The 20,545-nt window shown below is 37.3% G+C and overlaps 2 protein-coding genes across 2 annotated transcripts; one reads left to right on the plus strand and one right to left on the minus strand.

The window, feature by feature from the left end:
- Positions 1–193: 193 nt before the first annotated feature.
- Positions 194–11,796, minus strand: shrprbck1r (sharpin and rbck1 related). Its single transcript, XM_052562419.1, has 14 exons — positions 11,199–11,796; positions 10,045–10,219; positions 9,209–9,292; positions 8,866–9,007; positions 8,516–8,606; positions 8,038–8,362; positions 7,788–7,900; positions 7,417–7,590; positions 4,045–4,205; positions 3,830–3,941; positions 3,129–3,308; positions 2,935–3,033; positions 2,584–2,727; positions 194–2,289 (listed from the first exon to the last, which is right to left on the minus strand). Exons 1-14 carry the CDS (start codon positions 11,466–11,468, stop codon positions 2,209–2,211), a joined length of 2,151 nt encoding a protein of 716 aa, XP_052418379.1. The 5' UTR covers positions 11,469–11,796; the 3' UTR covers positions 194–2,208.
- Positions 11,797–12,662: 866 nt separating this feature from the next.
- Positions 12,663–20,526, plus strand: maf1b (MAF1 homolog, negative regulator of RNA polymerase III b). Its single transcript, XM_052562420.1, has 8 exons — positions 12,663–13,230; positions 13,946–14,030; positions 16,125–16,256; positions 16,339–16,501; positions 17,667–17,788; positions 19,013–19,132; positions 19,207–19,299; positions 19,479–20,526. Exons 2-8 carry the CDS (start codon positions 13,948–13,950, stop codon positions 19,501–19,503), a joined length of 738 nt encoding a protein of 245 aa, XP_052418380.1. The 5' UTR covers positions 12,663–13,230; positions 13,946–13,947; the 3' UTR covers positions 19,504–20,526.
- The last annotated feature ends 19 nt before the right edge of the window (positions 20,527–20,545 follow it).

Here is a 20,545-nt window from a genome sequence, read left to right on the forward strand (position 1 = left end):
ATTCCAGTCTATAGAACAAAACATACATGAAACCATTGATGGTTGATACTTCCTCTTCACAACTGTTAACTTCAATAAAAACTAATGTGTGTGTGATGGGAGGGTCAGAACTGAACCAAAGTCAGATTTGATGACATTTAGCAAGTGTTTGCATTTTAATCACTGCAGTGAAGAACAAACTGCAAGAGTTAAATAAAATACAGGTTGGTTATTTTTTTATTTTTTAAGAACAAAGTGTGAAGCATGTTAAATTAGTCCAAACATGTACGTAATAATGAGAATACCTTAAATATTGTCAATACAGGTGCTCAGTAGTCAGTACTATAATTCGTAAGGCACTTTTTAAGACTTGCAACCCTGAATTAAAGTGTAAGATTTCTTCAGGTGCAGGGACCTTTCATTTTCTTCTGTGGTACATGCAAAAACACTCTACTTGAACATTAGTGAGGTTCCTAATATCATGAGAAAGAATGAACGCCCCCTCACTAAACACAACTGTTTTGCAATTGTACAAACATATTGCATAATTCCACTAAATTCTCAGTCACAACAACAATATAAATGCTTAAAAATGAAAAGGAAAAAAAACCTACTCTTTTTAGGTGCAAATAAAAAAAAATAGTAGACTAAAGAAAATAAGTTTGTCTCATGAAAACATTTTTGAAATGTTGGTTTGATGCATAAGTAGATGCTTTGGGTGCTGACATTTGTTTCAGTGCATAGATTGAAAGCTTTGGGATCAACATCGGTCCTTTGGCTTATAACAGTCTTGAGGACTTTCCACACAAGCCTCAGGTCCCTGCTCTTGACCATTACTGCTACTTAAATAAGCATAGCATTGCAATGTAACATTAAAACAATACTAAATAACTAGGCTACATATTAATCACATTCAGCTTACAAACAAATCAAATCAAATCTTAAAGCAATAAACTGGATTGTGTTACTCTTACTGAATTAATGTGCAACATATGCACAAAATACAATATCTCTTGGTTGGTAGGAAAGGTGAAGGGAAAACACGGCACATAAATTATCCTGCATCACAAATCTACAACAACAGCAACATACAGTATTTAAAATAATAATAATAATTGTAACACTGGAAAACATCTGTTCAGGTTAGTGGTTACGTGACGAAAAATAGGCAAGAAAAGGCACTTTCAGTAACAGGTCTTAACAGTGTAGTATAGCTTTAAGAGTAATTCCCTTAGTTTAATTTTTACCGGTAGCTTCAGATTAGCTTCGGCTTTTAGTCACCTCCTAGAATCATTTGATCAGATTAAAAAAAGTTTTTTTCTTTTTGCATTAAAAATTTTATCAGAATGTTTTTGATTTAGGTTATAAATAATGTTCAATGCTTAAGGTTTTACTTGAATGATCTACCAGTTGACTGAATCATTAAAAAGATAGATTTCATTTGCAAATCACTAATTAAAGCCCCCTCAAAGAAACGATTCGGTCTTAAATAACTCAAAATAGTTAGAGCCTGGCAATATTCATGCAGTTTAAAGTGGGTTTACATTTTGTAGTAGCTGTGTGAACATTCACAAGCCATGCAAATGCCAATGCCACTTTTTTTGTAGTCGATCAGAAATATTTTCATAGTATAGGTGGAAAAATAAAAAGGGCACATGGAAAGCTTTTCTGTCTTTGAAATAATTACACAATATCCGGATTCTGACTGGACTGATACAGTAGCCATCCAATAGGAGGAGTGTGTTTTCAAGTGGATTCCCCATGATGCCTTCAATTGCTTTATGATTAAGTGAAATGTACCATTGCAACATTTTTTGCACAACAGAACTATGTTTTTCTGTATTTCAGTTAAAGAAATGTCAGAAAAGTAACTTGAAAATAAAACAGGTGAACAGTATTTGTTAGCTCACACTCGAAGTGTATGTCTGCCAGTGTTGCCAAGTCTGTGGAACTGAGCTACTTTCATAATGCTGCCGTGGGCTGTTTTGTTTTTAAGTCTGTGAAATATCCCCTCCCCGCTGGAGCACGATTTTGACCAAGTTGGAACCCTACAAGCAGGTTTTAACCTCTTGGAATTGGGCTAGTTTTGAGCACCAATTGGGGTGGTTTTGTTACACAGACCTGGCAACCCTGATGTCTGTCAAAACCTTTTATTTAATGTCACAAACTGCCATGAGATGACACTACCCTCTCTTATTCGTACCTCCTCATCTCTCTCTGTCCTTCCCTTTAGTGACAGTTCTGGCATTTTGGGTGGCATCTCTGTTTGTTGACATTGCAGCGGCAGCCTCCACTTGTGTCTCCAGGACCCTGAAGTGAGAATGACAAATGACGCTCAGTTTCCAAATAATAAATAATTACCAAATAACAATGATTTTGAAAAAAAAAAAATATATATATATATTTTTAAGAATCTGTATATCGCTGTATTTATGGCTTTGTCATAGTGATAAGAGACCAACATGGCTTGGTTTAACGGCCAGAATGTAGTAATTGGAAACAAAACCAGCATTACACACTATAACCTTTCCTATGTACATGTATGATACCCAGTGGAGCCAGAGACTTAAGCTTATATCCCAGCCTTATGAAAAAAGCTCTTACTTTGGGCCCCCAGCGTGGTCCTCTGGTGACCCAGCAGATCTCAGTGTGGCAGACAGTACAGCGGAGCCAATCACAGCCCTCCTTCTTCTGCACAATGATGCCACACTGAGGGCAATGCATCGCCTCTCCAGAATTAACAAGAGTCTGTGTGAGTGATGGGACAGAAAGTCTGGGGTAAATAATAATACTAAAGAAAGAAAGAATGAAAAAAGAAATTAATCAAAAGTGAAAGTAACATTCTGTTCATGTGTGAGTGATGGGACCAAAAAAAAAAAATGAAGAGATGAACATTTATGACTTATAAGGAACAAGAGGTTGTCACATAACAAGGATCTATATTTGTTTGTAGACCTTCAGCAGGTCTCTGGTTCTTCGCGCTGCAGAGTCATTGATGGCACGGGCTGCTAGATCATCCTGATACTGCTTACAATTCATCCCTTCATGAATGGCCTAAGCAGAGACAAAATATATAATAAAGAGAAACTAATAGAGAAAGAAAGGGTTTAAGGGTACTGTTCAGTGTTTAAGTATTTGACATACTTTACCTTGCAGAGCAGGCAGTTGTGTTTTTTGCACACTGGGCAGTGGAAAGTGTTGACGGTGTCTTCATAAACACACCAGCCAGGACAATCTGCTGTAGCACAGTGATAACTGCCCTCACATCGAGACTCTGCAACAGACAGACCCCTCTGCAGCCAGCGCTCATAATCGTCTACGGACACCAGCTGAGTGAGAAAGATGGAAGAGCACAAAAATCACTCCATAAATAAATAATAATGTTGTCTGATGTTATTTAAAGACAGATAAGTACATTATTAGGACCAAGAATTAAGTAGGGTTAATATAAAAAATGGCAGTAAAAAAAAAAAAAAAGGTTTTCAGCAAGTTAAAGAAAAATTCTCTTTTTTTCTCCATGCAGTTTAACAGAAAATATATTTTTTAAACTATATAAAAATTTTAATACAAATTATAATACGATCTCAATGACACTACAATTATTCTGATATATATATAGATGAGGCTACAAAATGACTCTGTACAGTAAGCTTAGACAGCACTTGTCATTTTAACCAATGGCACTGTCAAAAGCCTTTCAGAGCAGCATTGCTCCAGGTCTCCTGTCAACTGCGCTCCAGCACCATGGACAGTGTCACATCCCCAGAGTGAGAGAACAACAGACACTTCCCATCAGTATGTGAATAACAGTATGGTCTTTTGTAGACAAAATAAATGAATGAGTTCTCACAGCTCTGATTTCTCTTTCCTGCAAGACGCAGTCGCAGGCGTAGGCCTCGTCTCTGTATGGACATGCCACCTGAGGATCCTCCGACATTAGAATCACCGAGCGCAGACACTCTCTATCCACAGAAACACAGGGGCTTCTCTTAACTACTGCATGACAATACAGAACAATAAATGTCACTATGTTTGTGCTACAGCGGCACGCTCGGTCTTCCTCACTTGCAGAAGCAGTGAAGACACTCTCGGAGCAGGACTCCCTCGCCAGGCTCAAGCTCTACATAGCAGATCCTGCACTCCACTCTCTCTGGGTTAGGAACCAGATCCTGTCCATCCATCTGCACCAGACGAGCATAGTTCTCTCTGCGTTCTGCTTCTCTGGCCTACAGACACAGATTAGATGTCAGAACTGAAGAAGAAGCACATTGATGGGCATCCATAGATTGACTGTGTGAGGGAAAAGACATTGCATGTACTGTTACTTCTGACTGTATCTTGAAGATTGGTGTGACAGAAACAAGGTCAAAAACCTACAAGATCCCAATGGCATATCGGAGCATTCCTTAGTTTAGATTAGAGAGTTTGTGTCATAATGAGCACACATTATAAATTTGCCTTGGGAAATAGTGATGTTTGACGGGTAATATAAATAGACAAAAAGAAGAAATTATATATGTATGTATATATATATATATATATATATATATATATATATATATATATATATATATGTGTGTGTGTGTGTGTGTGTGTGTGTGTGTGTACCATAATTAATTTCTAAACCACATAATTAATTAGCATTACTAAATACATGAACACTAAAAAACCTAAATAAATGCAATTGTAATATATACAGTATATATAGTTTACACAATATTTGTGAATAAATACAGCATGAATGCAATCACTTACCTTATATGTTTAAACTGATCAACCACAATAGTTATAATTAGGACAAAGTAACAACATAAGGCTTTAAAACATACCAGAACAGTTACTTTCAGTGTATGCACATACATAGAAATATAGATAAAAAAAATATAAAACTTAAGACACCCAGGTGTGAATGGTATGTACCTATTAAAAGAACTTTATTTGAGTTTGTCACATAGTTAATTTGCATAGACATTTGTCTTTCCTTAATTCAAAGCTATTGTACACATGAGTTAACATGAAAAAAATCAAGCCCAGTCATTCCGACAAACAAGTTATGCTACATTACAGCTCTAACTGAACTGAACAAAACATGCCTTCCTCCTTCCTTCCCCTCTCACACTGGTTAAGCCTACTTATCATTTAGCAGATGCATTTTATCGATAATGCACTAACTGCCAGTCCTCATGAAGTAACTTGGGGTTAAGTGCATTGCTCACGGGCACTGTGGTAATTACTAAATACACTTTCTGCATATTTTTGCCAACTAAAATATTAGTAGAGCAAAAATCTCTCTCGGTCTACAACATTTTCACCAAGTAATGTATTTTTGCTTGAGTGCAAACATTTTATACAACATGCGTTTTCTTAGCATGCATGGATTTAGTTTTTCCAAACAAAGTTAAAATGTTTCTGTAACAACTATTTAACAAGGTGGAGATTTCGTATGAGTTTGTATGATGTGAATCAAAGCAAGCATGAAGATCTACCCCCAAACCCAACCATCAGTGGGTAATATGCACAAAAACATACAAATAAAATCATACAAAATCATACGAATTAACCACCAATTAATCAAAATGTAAAACAGAGTGTGAGACTGTGCTCAACAGGTTTGGCATGTCAGACACCATTTACATGAATTATTTTTGCCTCTCTTTATTTCATCTTACAGTTTCACCATCAATGCAAAAATAATGTTGCTTGTGCATGAACAGCTGCAGTCTGCAGAGACGTAGGGGAAGGTAAAAGCTGGTGTTTGGTTTAGTAAAGAAAAAAAGTGCACTGTAGGATGATCTATCACCAAACTCAATAAGTCATTCTACAATGAAGAAAAAAAAATAGCTGAGATAGTTGTGTTAAGGGATCAATAATCTCTGACCTGAAACTGTCACTTTAAAAGTCCCAAGACTAAATCAATATAGGAGAATTTGAAACTATTTTACAAGATACTGTCAGACAAGATCAGACTGAACTTGTATCAAACAGATTACATAAATGGATGCTCTACATTCCTGCAAAAGCTGTGCAGGAGGAGTTATTTCTTACGTCTGCTTACAAAGATATACAGTATATGTCATCTCCTTGAGGCATCTGCGCATTAAATGAGTCTGTACCTGAATGCAAACCAGCATCTCAATAGACCAAGTGAAGTAACGGCATTGCCATTATATTATCAAAATTACCTTCTGTATGACTATTGCAGTGTTTAATATAAAGATGTTTTTGAAATTGGTTATAACGTGTAGCTTTTGTAAAAAAGTTCCACTTGAATAGATGAGGTTGGCATGGATCAAATTCATTAGCAGTGAACTGCTCAGGCATATGCAAGTTCATATGCAGTATACCAGCTGTACTGTAGCTGCATTTGGAGTATGAGTGTGTCTGGTTTGTTAGTTGAGACTAAGCACTGAAAGTGTGTGTGTGCACGCGTGAGTCAGTAGTCCTGGTCGAGGTTGTGCAGTAGTGAGTTGTTGCCCCTCAGCTCCTCTCTTCTCCCTTTCTCCTTAAAAAAAATAGAGACAAAAGAGAAGAGATTCAAACTGAGGAGTCAATCAGAACTCAGGCTTTATCCTACACAAAAACCCTTAGAGATGAGTAAAAGTAGCTCTTTAATAGTGGTCAGCTGATATGGGGTTTTCAATGACTGATGATGATTTTTAAAGAGAAAGGTCATCAGTGGCTAATATAATATTGATGTATAAATAAAACATTTGAAATGATAACAAATGAGATGAATACAAATTGCTGAAGTTAAATGAGCAATTAGTTTTACTATTATATTACATTTAAAGTCAGCACAAAATGAAATTTCAGTCTGTTTTCTAAATGCATGTTACCTATCTCATTGTGAACGATTCGTAAGTATGCGGTTTCTTTTTTACCTCACAATTTTTAATCAAAACATCATGACTGGATCTTCCAGTGAAAATGCCTTCTGCCTCCACTTTTCAGTCCCCACCCTACAATTATTCTGTTTCGGTAATCGGTTACACTCTCAGACATACGTCGCAACGTGAAAGAAAAATTCTGCCACTACTTACGTTTTATCACAACTTCATTGAAATTCACCACTTTTTGAAAAATGTCATCTGTAAATTTTGGAACAGATACAGCACTGTTCAACAGCTGCTATTCTCAAAGTCGCCAAAATATTGGTATATAGAGGTCTACCATTCATTCTCATATTTATATGAATACAAACCAAATAACTATAGCATCCTGAGGATTCTGTCCTAAACCTGGGTGTGAATGTAGATGTAAAATGGATGGTGTGCATGAGATGAATGAGCCAACAGCAAAAGCATCATGCCAGACTCATCTGTTCCCAGTGATCTCCACAAGCATCACAACAACAAGGTGGAATATTCCAGCGGTAGCAGGCAGAATTATTGTGTAAAATGTGCTCATGCTTTCTCAATTGAATTTCACGAGCCTCACCTGCTGGTACTGCCTTATTGCTTCTTTTTCCTGTTGAATGCGTCTTAGCTCCAGAGCATCTGGTCTGTAGTTGCCAGGAACAGTGTAGCCTTCAGGTCTGTCTGCGCTACACATTTCACAGCCAGGACGTGTCGGTTTATTAATATATGTACAGGTTGGGCAGGCCCATCCCGGCTACACAGCCACAAAAACAAGTATTCAAATAAGCACCAGTATCTCATACATGTACATCAATGTATTTGCATACTTGTTGCTTCTGTGACACTTATTTCCTGTTTATGTATTTAAAATAATTTTAAAGGCTTAACATATTACAAAATGTCTGTGCTTCATGTTAAAGACATATCTTCTGTGTTAACATAATTATGTACCTGTGTGCTTGTTCTGTTGGGTGTCAGGGCTTCATTCAACTGCGGCAGCTCAAGGTTGATGAGGTCACGAATATCACCCAAACCCATCCTCTCTGTACTTCCCGCACTGTTACCTACAACATCAAGAGGTTATGGTTGTAATAAACTGGAGGCATATTTTGCAGAATGACTTTGTAATTAGATGTAACCACATCACATTTAATGTTACTCTGCATATTTTGACTTTAACTGGTGGTCTGGGAATACACACTCAGGGTATTATGGCTGTTATGAAGTCTTGTAGGCAGGGTGCTGTATGGTCTTGAGACTGTGTTTAGTGCTGGCCCATTGGTAACAGCTTCTTGGTGGGGCTGATTAGTCGTTGGCACCAAAGCCGGCATTAGCAAAGCACTCTCCTGATCTTGTTGGTAAAGTCCTCGACTGAGACGAGCCTGGCGGGCAGAAATGAGATAAAGGAACGCAGTGTCGCCATCTCGCTGAACTCCATAAGAAGCCAGAGAGCGGTGATCAGAGCACAAAGACTGGCCGATGACCCAGCGCTGCACACGCGGATGAAAACCATAGTCTGTGAAGACCTTGCAGAGCAAAAACTGTGTGTCATTAACAAAGCTAAAAGGCAACTCATGTAACTGTGAGAATCGCAATGGCATTGAAATAATGACAAGAAACAATGCTTATTTGGTTGATGGATAGTAAGGTTTATATGGTGAAAGTTAATCTGTGCCTACTTGCTGTTTGAGAGCACCAATTGTTGAGTGAGGGAAGACTTTCACTGTGACACAACAGGAGGAGGATGCATCCTCTACCACCACCGGCAGGCTGCATGATAAATCAACGCATTAGCTGAGATCAGAATTGCATGGAAACTGTGTGTCGAGTTGGTATAAATTAATACTGTGTTCCACAGAAGAACTACAGTCATACATGCCTTACAACATCAGCATGCATAAATGAGGGAACTGTAATTTCTGGGTGAATAATCCTTAAAAAACACACTAAAAGATTGCTTGCTGCTTTCTGTCTAGTTAGAACACATTGTTAAACTGAGTGGGTCAGTGTCTGTAAACATGAAATTTACCTAATTTCAGTGTCTGTGTAATTTGGTTTAGATGGCTGAATGCTCAGAGCAGCTCTCTGTTTAGCTAGAGACGATGCACAGACAGACGCCGAACGAACATCACCTGCCTCTATTGCGCTAACCAGCTCCGCACAAATCTCCTCTAGAGAAAAAAAAAAAGTAAAAGGGTGAAAATGTATAAGGACAAGAATGGATAAAGAGCAGGACGGAAGGAAGGAGAACAAGTGGGTGCAACAGAGATATTTGCATCAACATATTAGACAATTGACAGTTTGTTTATTGTTTGGCAGCAGTGTCAAGCAGATCGTGAGCAGAAAATTAAAAGGAGAACACAATTGATTACCTGTATGTGGCATGGGCGGATTGCTCGGTGTATCCAGAGGCTGAGGAGGTAGCTGTCTTTCTTCATTGGAGGAACAAATCGCCACTGAAAAGAAGAGCAAGAGACACAGTGGTTTAAAAGCTCAGGGAAAAAAAGTAGTACAAGTTAAAGGAAATGCAAAACTAGAGGAATTGCACAGTTAAGCTGGGTGCACACTTTACGATCTTGGCCACAATTCGACAATCTGAGACAGATTTTGGGAATCCTATAAGATTCCTAGACTAAAATCTGTAGTCTTGATTGCTATTTTAATGCGTTTGCCAACAGCCGACTCATGACAATTGCAATGCATGACCTCTGATGAAATACTGCCAGAGGTTTTGAGGCAGTCTTGCAAAATGGCTTCTCCTATGACAACAGTCAAATCAAGAACCATTGGGAGCACAGAAAAAAACACCATTGTATCCACACACATCATCTTTGTTTTTTTTCCACTTTTCTTTTCAAGAATGATCAAAATAAACACTAGAGAGTTTTAACACTAGTTTTTGTTTGCTAGCCACCATTTCAATTCTGCGCGTGAATGAGGATTATTGGCACTGAATGTCTCATGGATTGAGGATTTAAAACTCGAAGCGTCTTCTTGCAGATGTCCTTTTTGATGAAGCTTGACTGTCATACAGTCTGCATCAATGACAATTGAGATTCCGGTGTAAAATGGCTTACAGCTGGGAACATGTTTATACAGTCTGACAAGCAACAATCGTAAACATAATAAAACCTAGGTGTATGTATTTATAGATGAATGAATGAACAAAAGTGACAAATTGTTGGAAGAAAGCAGCAGGAAGGCAAACCTCTATGTGCCTCCCGGAGTGATGACATCACCACAGTGGCCCACTCCTGTGCTTCTTGCTCACAGCGGAAGTTGAAAGTGATACGATCATGTGGTGGTGTTGCCAAACTCAGTTCATGGCACTGTGGGGATTTTACTTCATAGCAAACAGTCCTGAGGTCAAACTCAGCAATGGACTGTATGAAAATAAACAGAGAGACACAAAATCTAATGGAGTTAATTTACCTTGACATTATTCAAACAATGTAGTCTTTGAATTATCCTTTACTCACAATCAAATAAATGACCTAACCTATTTATTATCATCTACTAACTTAAAATAAGGATTTTTTTTTCACTATTATGAGCCGTCAGCCTGTCACATATTTTGATTAAATTGTTTATTGTTTTATCTGGTTATATTCATCATTGGGTAGACTACACAAGAGCTACCATTTCAAAACAACATTTTCAGGATCATGAGTGTAATGAAGTTTCAAAGAGACAGCAGGACTCAAATATTAATATTATTTCTTTTTGGCATCTCTAAGCCCCTGGATATAAAAGATAAATGCAATGAACTTTATCATACACAAACTTTAAGAGTGCACTACCCCTGAATGTCTAATTAGTCAGAATTTCCCCAAATAACACAATCCTTGACAACAACCAAGTCTGTAAGTACATGTCTACTTTGTTGCATACTGGAAGGATACAGACTTAAATATTACACGTATTTGAAATAAAATAGGTTTATTTATTTTTTATTGTTATTTTGCATTTATGCATACACAAATAACAACCAAGTTCATATCAACTGATTCACACGAGACAGTTTCACTTTCTTTTCAGTCTATTACAGTAAATAAAAGTATAAGTGCTGACCAGAAGCATGATCTAACATCAAATAAAGAAGACTATTAAGTGTATTCATGACACAACTCTGGGCAAACTATAAAATTCAAGAGTTGGAGGATGGATTTTAAAAACAAAAGGCCAGCAAAACAACATGTGATTCACTCATGTGTGCTCGCCAGAGGGCAGGCTATGTTATACCTAGCACAGATACACTTCTGGAATGAAATTACTATTATGTTGCACTTTTCACCATCATTTCTTCACCAGTATTCATAGCCCCGCAGGCTGAAACTCAACGCAAGGTCGACATTTGCTCACCACGCTGCGCCCAGCCGCGGCTCCGCTGACGTCCCGTAACGCGAGGCGGAATTCCCCTGCCTTCCCCGGGTCCATGCTCAGCTGAAGACGGAGAGACTCGTCCCCGGCCCCCGGGAGACAAAGCGGTCGTATACCTGAGTGGCATACTGACACCTTCACCGACATCAAAACCGTGCTACAGGCCGACTGCGAGGCCTCCTGGCCGAGGTGAGACGATGCAGACTGGGCCGGCGGAGGTGTGTGAGTCCACCCGCCTGAGCTCAGCGACATGCCGCCGCCGACTGACTACTTCAGGCGGGAATATGTCGTGTTGGCACTCCAGTAACAGCCGGGCTTGTGTGCTAATATGATGTTTGGAGATATGCTACGACTCCCTTATCCGACTTACGCAAAAGTAGCGGCCTTGTCATCTTTGTTTTAGTTTCTGATGGAGGGCAGCCCAGCGTCAGAGCAGGAAGAAACACGGCTCAAGCAGAGACAGACATTTTACACTGTGTGTGAGAGAGAGAGCAGAAGCTGCGCCTCCTGCCGAAAACACACGCACATACACTTTGCTTTCTCATCTAGGGGATATCCCAATTTTCCATGTCAATCTTAAATTTCATCCAATGAAACCGTAACTGTAATGTAACTGTGGTGATGTTAACTGCTGTTACAGTTAATTGATAGCACAAAAATACTGTTTAGGATGTGGCTTACTGTGCTTTTACGTTCTTACTAAGGTTTAATTAAACCTTTTTTCACAGCTAAACCACGAAGAGTGTAGTAGAATCATGGTAAATATGTTGGATGGTTTTACTATATGTTTAATATTCAATACTACTACTATTAATAATAATAATAATAATAATAATAACAAATAATAGCAAAACCAGTCCCACTGGTTTGTTCCCTGTATCCCTTTGCAGGCTAGATGATTGTATACAAAACAGTAACATTGATTTATTTACTAAATATGCTATCATATTTACACTTTGCTTTAGATACACTTGTTTTACATTTTGATAATCCGAAAAAAATGTTGATTACAATACGTATGTATAAATAAATGAATTAATAAATAAATAGGTCCTTCCTCGCTCTATTCAGGTACTTTACATATGAACTGGGGGCTACGCATAGGGGCTACGTCCCAATTGTCACGTCCCACTAGAAGTGGATCGAATTACCCCTTAGCATTATAAACACCTTCTCCAAACATCACATCTGCCTCTAACTTTGCATAAAACCTTGGCATACAATGCCTAAATAATCTCTTTTCAAAATTGTAACGTTTACATTTTTTTACACTGCACAAAAAAATAAACACTTGCCAAAGAATTAATTAAAGGGTCAACAATTCTTTGGAAATGATTTAAATGACGTGGCCATTTAGCCAATAGAATGGCTAGTACATTTAATTGACAGACTAAGTGGCCAATAGAAGTGTTCATATTATTTTCCTGAACACATAGTGGGCGTGGTTATCATCAACGGAAATATTCTCTGCTAAGAGGCGTGGTTTGTGTACTGTTTTCAGATATAGAGACCGTTGTTGGATGTTCGAGGTTTTTTTTTTACCAACATAGGACAAGAAATAGGATACATTATCGTTAGCGAGAGGTCGCAAGTGCTAATTTAATCATCACTTAATCAAGTCGCGTCATTTAAACCGACGCTTAAATCGTTTTCAGAACGTACATTTGTTGTAGGTCAAGTAAGGGGATGCTGCTGAAGTCGATGTCTTGGAGCTTGACATCATCGCTGAATTTTATGTTGCGTTTAGTCGAAATAAGAAGCTTTGCAGTAAGAGAAAACGCCTGCAGAATATGTCCGTCTCGACCGAGTCATTTTCAATTTAACTGAATTTACATTTGAACAACGTTTTTTATTGTTCCGCACTGCGCGTATACGCCAGCGCATTTTAGCTTGTATTGTGTTGTTGAACAACTCCGTAAACCGAGCTGTCTGTGAGACGAATTACTAACGTAAACGTTACTCCATTCGCCCAGATTTGTGTTTTTATTTGGAAAGTGGCAGTACAACAGTAAAGGTAAGCTTCACAATTGACATACACTTTGATACAGTACGCCGTCAATATTAAAAACCATAGCTGGTCTGGTCAGTAGTAGGTCAGTTGTCTGTTGTTGGATGTTTATAATAGTTTATTTATAACTAAACCACTTTGCTCTTTCATAATGCAATTTTGTCTTGTTTTATTTTTTTGTTTTGTTTTATTTTATCAATAAAATGTCCCCACTTTAGTGTTTTTTTTTCTACCCCACACGCCCAGATCGATTTATAAAGTAGGAAGTGCTTAAAGGGTTGTTGTTGTTGGGGGGAGGTGGGCTCTTACGATTGTCTTAAGGTTTTCAGACGTCAAGTTAACAAATAATTTAACGCAGTTTTACGTGTGGTATTGTTTTTTTTTTTTTTTTTTTATTAATGCCGTAAAAATGAAAAGTATGCATTTATTTAAATAAAAACACGATTTTCTTGTTTATACGGACAATCATGCAGTCCGTACGTAAATTAGTTTTTACGTAAGGCACTAAGGTGGAGTCCTTTAACTATGCATGTAAATAAGAAAAGCTACACTCACCCAACTGTTTCCATTTGGGCATCTCTATTACACTGTTTCAATTAAACCCGATACAACTAGTTGCATCAATAAATTGTTTATTTTGTAACCAGTTACTCACAGTGAAATTAGAGATATTTGTCTTCTGATAAGTGTGTGTATGATTTTTGTTTTTGTTGTTTTCCAGCTATGAAGCTTTTAGAGAATTCCCGTTTTGAGGCCTTGAGCTCCCAGCTGTGTGTTGAAACTGGAGATGCTCACATCCTTGGCAGGTATGAACCCTGAAAAAAATAGCAAATGTTTTTTTTTTTCTTTGAACATTTGAGTTATGATTTACAAGAATGTGGGTACCTTGTAATACCTGTGAATATAACAAAATCTAAAGTGCGCAAATTCATAAAGAATCAACATTTTGTATTTAACTCGCCCTATGTCGTTCCAAACTTTGACTCTTCCAACACTTTTACATAGTGTTCAATGTATATGCATTGATCAAAGTTTATGTATGAATAAAAGCTTAAATTAAATCTTTATCATGTAAAGTGATCATTTATCCCTGGAAGACTAGAATCAAACCACTCTATTCGTATCAATCGTTTTTAAAGATCTCATTATACATTTTTGAATCTTTAAAAAAAAACTGTGGAATGAGCTGCCATTGAGGGGACATCAATTTCCTCAGATTTCATTAAAATGTCTTCATTTGTGTTTATAATATGAAAAAAAGGCATAAAGTTGAATTAATGACATAAGGAAATGGTAACAGAATTTTCACTTTTTGGTGAACTTTCTCTTTAAATCGTTTAAATATCTAGAACCAATGCACAGATTAATGAATCTACAGCTCTGAAGTATGCAATTGGGTACAGATGGCTCTTTCTAAATGCAGACTCTGTAAAAAAAAAAAAAAAAATATATATATATATATATATATATATATATATATATATATATATATATATATATATATATATATAAGAATCCTTATCCAGTGCAAGCAAACAACTGGAAAATGCATGGAAATCCATTGGTCAAAAGGAGCAGAAACCCCAGATTTAGGTTTTTCTTTAATTCTTGTGTTCAGGTGTCTGTTCTGGTAAACATCCTGTCACACATCAACATGCACATCTTCCTGTGGTTGTTTTAGGCTCCAAGTGTCATGTGCATAAGTGTTTTAGCTTTTACTCTGCAAGCATTAGCATGTTTCAGCTCAGTGCTTGAACCAGCAGAAAAAAGTTGCTGAATTATTATTAATGATAGCAATACTAATCATGTCAAAAGAATGTCATTTTAACAACTGTGTAGTTCAGTAGTTCTATACTTTTAACAACTTCAAACAATGTCACACTGATATTGAACTCGATTTTTTTTTTTTTTTTTTTATTAATTGTACACTACTTTTTTCTTTATATTTTTGCTGTTAGGTTTAAAACTATATTGTATTGTTTTCTGTCACTTTCTGATGGTGTTATGTAAGGATAAGGTGGTCTGATATACCCAGAGTAAAGACGCGATTGTTGTACCCATGACGCAGATTGTAGTGTCCTCTAACACATACCACTGTGGTTATTTAGGGGTGCATGTAAACACAGCTGAGTTTCATATGATCTGCCAGCTTCTTTAGCATTTAATCATGCCATTAGATAAGTGTAAAGTACAGTACAGAGAGATCAAATGTGGTATCTCTGAGCACAGATGCCAATAACATTTATATATATCTCTTAATAGAGCTCACACATCAGTATACTTGTACAAGTTAAAACTAGTGAAGATGCTAACTAACCAGTGCATGCATACCATCTCTATTTACTAACAGACACCATCAGAATCTTGTTACAGCCCTACTTTCAGACTGTCTAGTTCAGTGTGACATGTCTTTCTTCAAACTGATCTTTACACACCAGACACATACGGTTTATGATCCAGTTCAACCTTTGTTCTCCAACGTTTGCTTGTTTCTTCCACTGATTTATGGTGCTTTAACACAGGGCTACAGTGTCCCAAATCATATGATTCTCCTCCATGTCCTGCTACAGCCTTTGCCCTTCACCTATAAATAATCATGTCCGTGGACTGTTACTGGAACGTTCTGAAGTTGCACAACCTCTCTGGCATAAGCCAGAAAGATAAACACACGATAATCCTATGTCCTCCCCACTCACTCTACATCTGCGACATTTTAGCCAAGCATTAAAAATATAGCTTTTAAATCACACTCAAATAGCTAAAATTTTATTGCAATATAAAAAATGTTTTGTATCTTATGTAAATCTCAAACAATATATTATGCTGATATTTGTGTGTGTGATTGTTTTAGTCATGATATAATTAAATCTATCCTATGTTTTCTTTTCTCCTGTCTGTAGGATGGAGAGCTACTCGTGTAAGATGGCTGGTGATGACAAGCACATGTTTAAGCAGTTTTGTCAGGAGGGGGAGCCACATGTTCTTGAAGCTCTGTCACCCCCTCAGTCCAGCAGCGCTCCAAGCCCGAACCTGTAAGCCTTAGCACACAACCATAGGCTTCACCTCAGCTACCGTGGGCACACTGCACAATATTTCTCCTGCGCTTTCTTCTAGACTGGGGAAGAGTGGGGAGGATGGAGAAAATCCACTGAGTGATAAGTGTTGCAGGAAGACCTTGTTCTACCTTATCACCACCCTGAACGAGTCGTTCCGGCCTGATTATGACTTCAGTGCTGCCCGTGCCCATGAGTTCAGCCGAGAGCCCAGCGTTAACTGGGTTAGTATGACTGCTTTCCATTGTATCCCGATCATGTTTCTGTTGGGTAAAGAACTTTTTATGTGATCTTATGTTATTAAATGTCAGGTACAAAGGTTTTTGATGCACTGTCAGGAATTGAGTAAAGTTAAAAATTAATGAAATCAGATTTATAAGTTCCCTCAATGATTGTCTTAATTGTCCTAAGTAACACTCCTTTTTTGTAAGTTTGAATTTGTTCACTTATTCTAAAATGCTTAATACCACCAATAACTTTGTATAGGTAAAAAAAAAACTTTTTTTTTTTTTTTAAAACTTACTTCCGTTAGTAATACTTCAAGGACAAGTTGAGCTTTATTGTCATTCCGCTACATGTGTGGACATACGGTGGAACGAAATGTTGTGCTTCACAGGACCATGGTGCTACATGAATACAGACAACAATTTAGTAAAACAGTATAAACCTACAAAAATACACAACTAACCTACTGACAGACTTTGACTATAAATATACTACATATAAATGTTTACCTATACATTAGCTAAAAAAAAATACAGACTATACGAATGCTCCACATAATACTATACCTATACACAACTAACCTACTGACAGATTTTTATAAATTATTACCTATACATAGACTGAAAAAGAAAAATATATATAGAGCATACTAACACTTCACATAGTACTGTACATTTGCAAAGAGAAACATCGTAAGTCAAGCAGCTGTCTGGGGAACAGTGCAAGATGATTTGTAGTGCATGAGCATGTAAACACACATTACTGAGTCTTTTGTGGGATTATGTATATACTGCAGTGTATGTGAAAAGTCATGATGAGGGAAAAAAACATATATAAGTCGCAGTGGACTATAAGTCGCATTTATTTAGAAACAAGAACCAAGATAAAACATTACCATCTACAGCCGCGAGAGGGCGCCCTCTGGTGCTACACTTGACACACTATCCTCAAGAACAGTGAAAATCAACAAATGTAGAACAACAAATATCAGTGATAACAACTTTAAAATGTAAAAAAAAAAAATATAATAATATGCCAGCAAACAGGAAAACATTTATTCATGTTGCAGTGTATGCTGGAAGCTCACCATTTAACCTGTCAGTAATAATATACCTCAATATGATTATTGATTATGTTTCCTAACAATCTGTTTGTGTCCTCCAGGTGGTTGACTCTGTTAACAGCAGCCTTTGTTCTGCTGTGGGGGAGCAGTTTAACTCTTTAGGACCAGAACTGTGGAATGCCATTGATCAAGAGATAAACCTGCAGGGCTGTGACATCTATAGGTGTGTGACAAGTAGGGTTGGGAACCGAGAACCTTCAGTTTTTTTAAAAGAACCGGAACCGTGAGCAATTTCTGTTTCAGTTCCAGCAAGTTTCGGTTCCAAAAATGGTTCTGGTGCGACACGTGACCAAGCGCTGTGAGGAGCCTTGCGCCAGTGTTCTAATGATTCGCCATTTCCCATAAAGGATTCACGAACCGAATAACAGAAACACCGCCCTGGCTCTTTAATTACTGAGCACATTGTTTCCAATGTGTCTTTTAACTCCCGAACACGTTTTCCACGACTGTACGCACACTTGTGCCTTTCATAACTGTGCACGTCGTTTTGTGTGACTGTACATGTACCGTGCAGTACCTTCCGGCTGCTGCTACTAAATTGCATTAGGCTATATTGGTCCCATATTGTCATTAACATACATACTGACTTCAACTTGCACCACTAAATAAATATACTGCTATTGTTGTGCAAGTATGAGGGATAGATTATTTAGTGTATAGGTAATTTCAAGAGTGATAGAAAATATTTATTTTCTTGCATTTTAAATGTTTAAAAATGTGGAAACCAACGCATCACACCGTCTCCTGACTGCAGTATTATTTGTAAAATAGGGGATATGGAGAGTGTGTATACTTGGTTATAAGTATAACAGTTTGTAGTTCATTAATTTAGGGAATTGATCGAGTGTCTTAGCCCTCAAAGGACTATTTGGCCAACCAGCTTATTCCTGCTTAAAAAGCAAAATGTTATTGAAAAACATCAAGTTTGAAGCACATGCTGATTGATGGACTCTCCTTTCTCAGCATTACTTACTACCTTTCAGCAACACTACATTCAATGAAGGTAAAATAGTAAAAAAAAAAAATTATTTTAATGGATTAATCATTTAAATGGAAATTAAATCTGAACCTGAAAATGTGTATACTGTAATATATGTTGAATTTAGACATTGCCAACCTTTAAATTAAGTTGACAGTAAGAAATAAACAATATTGAGCATTGAGTAGTTGAGAATTGTGGATTTTTCCGTACCACTATTTTTTTTAGTAGCCGTTTAATGATTTTAATGGAACCGGAATTGGAACCTGAACCTTTAGGCAGAACTGGAACTGGAACCTGAAAATTTCTAACGACTCCCAATCCTAGTGACAAGTAAAGAAATGATTTCTCCCTCACTAAATGTGTTGTGTACATGTATTTTAATAACAGTCATTATGTTGTTTGTAGCTACAACCCAGACCTTGTCTCTGACCCCTTCGGTGAGGAAGGTAGCCTGTGGTCCTTCAACTACTTCTTTTACAACAAGAAGCTTAAACGCATTGTATTTTTCACTTGCCGCTCAGTCAGGTCAGTAATCACTCACTGTACACACATTATAGAAGTCCTTTTCTAGCCATTTTTAAACGTCATGTACTTTTCAGTGTCCTCAGTAGTTATGGTTGCAGTGGCCTTGATAATGAGTTGGACATGGAGCTGGATGATGAAGAGGAAGTGGACAGCTTCATGGAAGACAGGTGAGATCATTTTAATGAAGACATCTTCATACAATCCATGAGGACTCAAGTTGTCCTAGACCATTAGAACTGGAAAAAAAACCTATTGTGCTTTGTACAGTATGAAATAGGTCCGTGGGCCATCTCTATATGTGTTTGCCATAGTCTTTTAAAAATGTTTCTGTTGTTCTGTTTTGCAGGTTCCCCTCAGCTCTGTGTGTCTAAACTTTCTCAGGGATGACAACCTGCGCTTCAGCCAAAGGGCCTCACTGTTAACTTTGCACCTAATTCCTTCTTTCCTTATTTTATGAAAAAAAAAAAAAAAAACTTTTTTTTTTTTTTTTTAAAGTGTGTGTGTGTTTCATTTACTTCACTGTGAACTGAGGAGAAGAAATAAGCCTCTAAAGAAGATCATAAACTGTGGCTGAGAGGAATTAAAGGAGAGCTGCTTGGACCAGGTTTGACATGGACTCATTTAAGCATTGGCTGAGACGAACAAAAGATCCTGGAATCCAGCTCATCCTAGGAGTGAATGAAAGGCACCAGCGTTTTGACAGTGGAGAATATGAACACACTTTTGAATACAAAGACTGCATGCCTTTTGGATTTGCCCCTCTGTTTTACTGGTTCTTCTAATATTTCTTGTTTTACTGTTTTGTTTTTTTTGTTGTTGTTGTTGTTGTTTTATAAAGCTGTGTAAGGTGTATCTGAATGTTGTCATTTAACATGTTTTAACAAATATTTTGATCAAAACCTACTTTACAGGTACTTTCCCCCCCCTCTACATATGTTTCCTGGTATTTAAACCAGTGATCCTGGAATCGCTAGCATCGTGCTCTAACAAATGAGCTTTAGACATTTTAGACTTATTTTCCTAAAATCTTTGTATAAGATTGAACTATAAAGCTTTTTTGAAAACTTAATTATCTGAAATTCATTTACTTTAGTACACTGCACTGGTTTTTATTATTATATGCCTGCAGGTTTCACATTTGCTGCAATTTATTTGGCTTTCTGTAATATGGGCTTTGCTATGAGTTTACCAATTTATTTTGCTATAGCTGAATGGTAAACATGCAAATCAAATATTGTTTAAGCTTTCAATGCTGATGCACCCGAATCTGTCCATTTTTCATAACAATGTGAATTTTTTTTTTTTAAATAACCGCGCTGAAAGAAAATGTGAATGGGAGCTGTGTCTTGTTACCAGATAGCATCTGTGACAATAAAAGTACAGGTTAATCACCAGTTTGGCCTTCTCTCTTTA

Source organism: Carassius gibelio, chromosome B7, assembly GCF_023724105.1.
Source record: "Carassius gibelio isolate Cgi1373 ecotype wild population from Czech Republic chromosome B7, carGib1.2-hapl.c, whole genome shotgun sequence".
Classification (NCBI taxonomy): Eukaryota; Metazoa; Chordata; class Actinopteri; order Cypriniformes; family Cyprinidae; genus Carassius; species Carassius gibelio.

Bases quoted from the DNA above. Each gene is read 5' to 3' on its own strand.
- maf1b (XM_052562420.1), top strand. From the start codon at position 13,948: ATGAAGCTTTTAGAGAATTCCCGTTTTGAGGCCTTGAGCTCCCAGCTG. The intron at 16,257-16,338 runs GTAAGCCTTAGC...GCTTTCTTCTAG, and splicing joins AGCGCTCCAAGCCCGAACCT to ACTGGGGAAGAGTGGGGAGG. The intron at 16,502-17,666 runs GTTAGTATGACT...TGTGTCCTCCAG, and splicing joins GAGAGCCCAGCGTTAACTGG to GTGGTTGACTCTGTTAACAG.
- shrprbck1r (XM_052562419.1), bottom strand. From the start codon at position 11,468: ATGTCGCTGAGCTCAGGCGGGTGGACTCACACACCTCCGCCGGCCCAG. The intron at 7,901-8,037 runs GTGTGTATTCCC...TTGATGTTGTAG, and splicing joins TAACAGCCATAATACCCTGA to GTAACAGTGCGGGAAGTACA. The intron at 3,034-3,128 runs GTAAAGTATGTC...GTCTCTGCTTAG, and splicing joins ACAACTGCCTGCTCTGCAAG to GCCATTCATGAAGGGATGAA.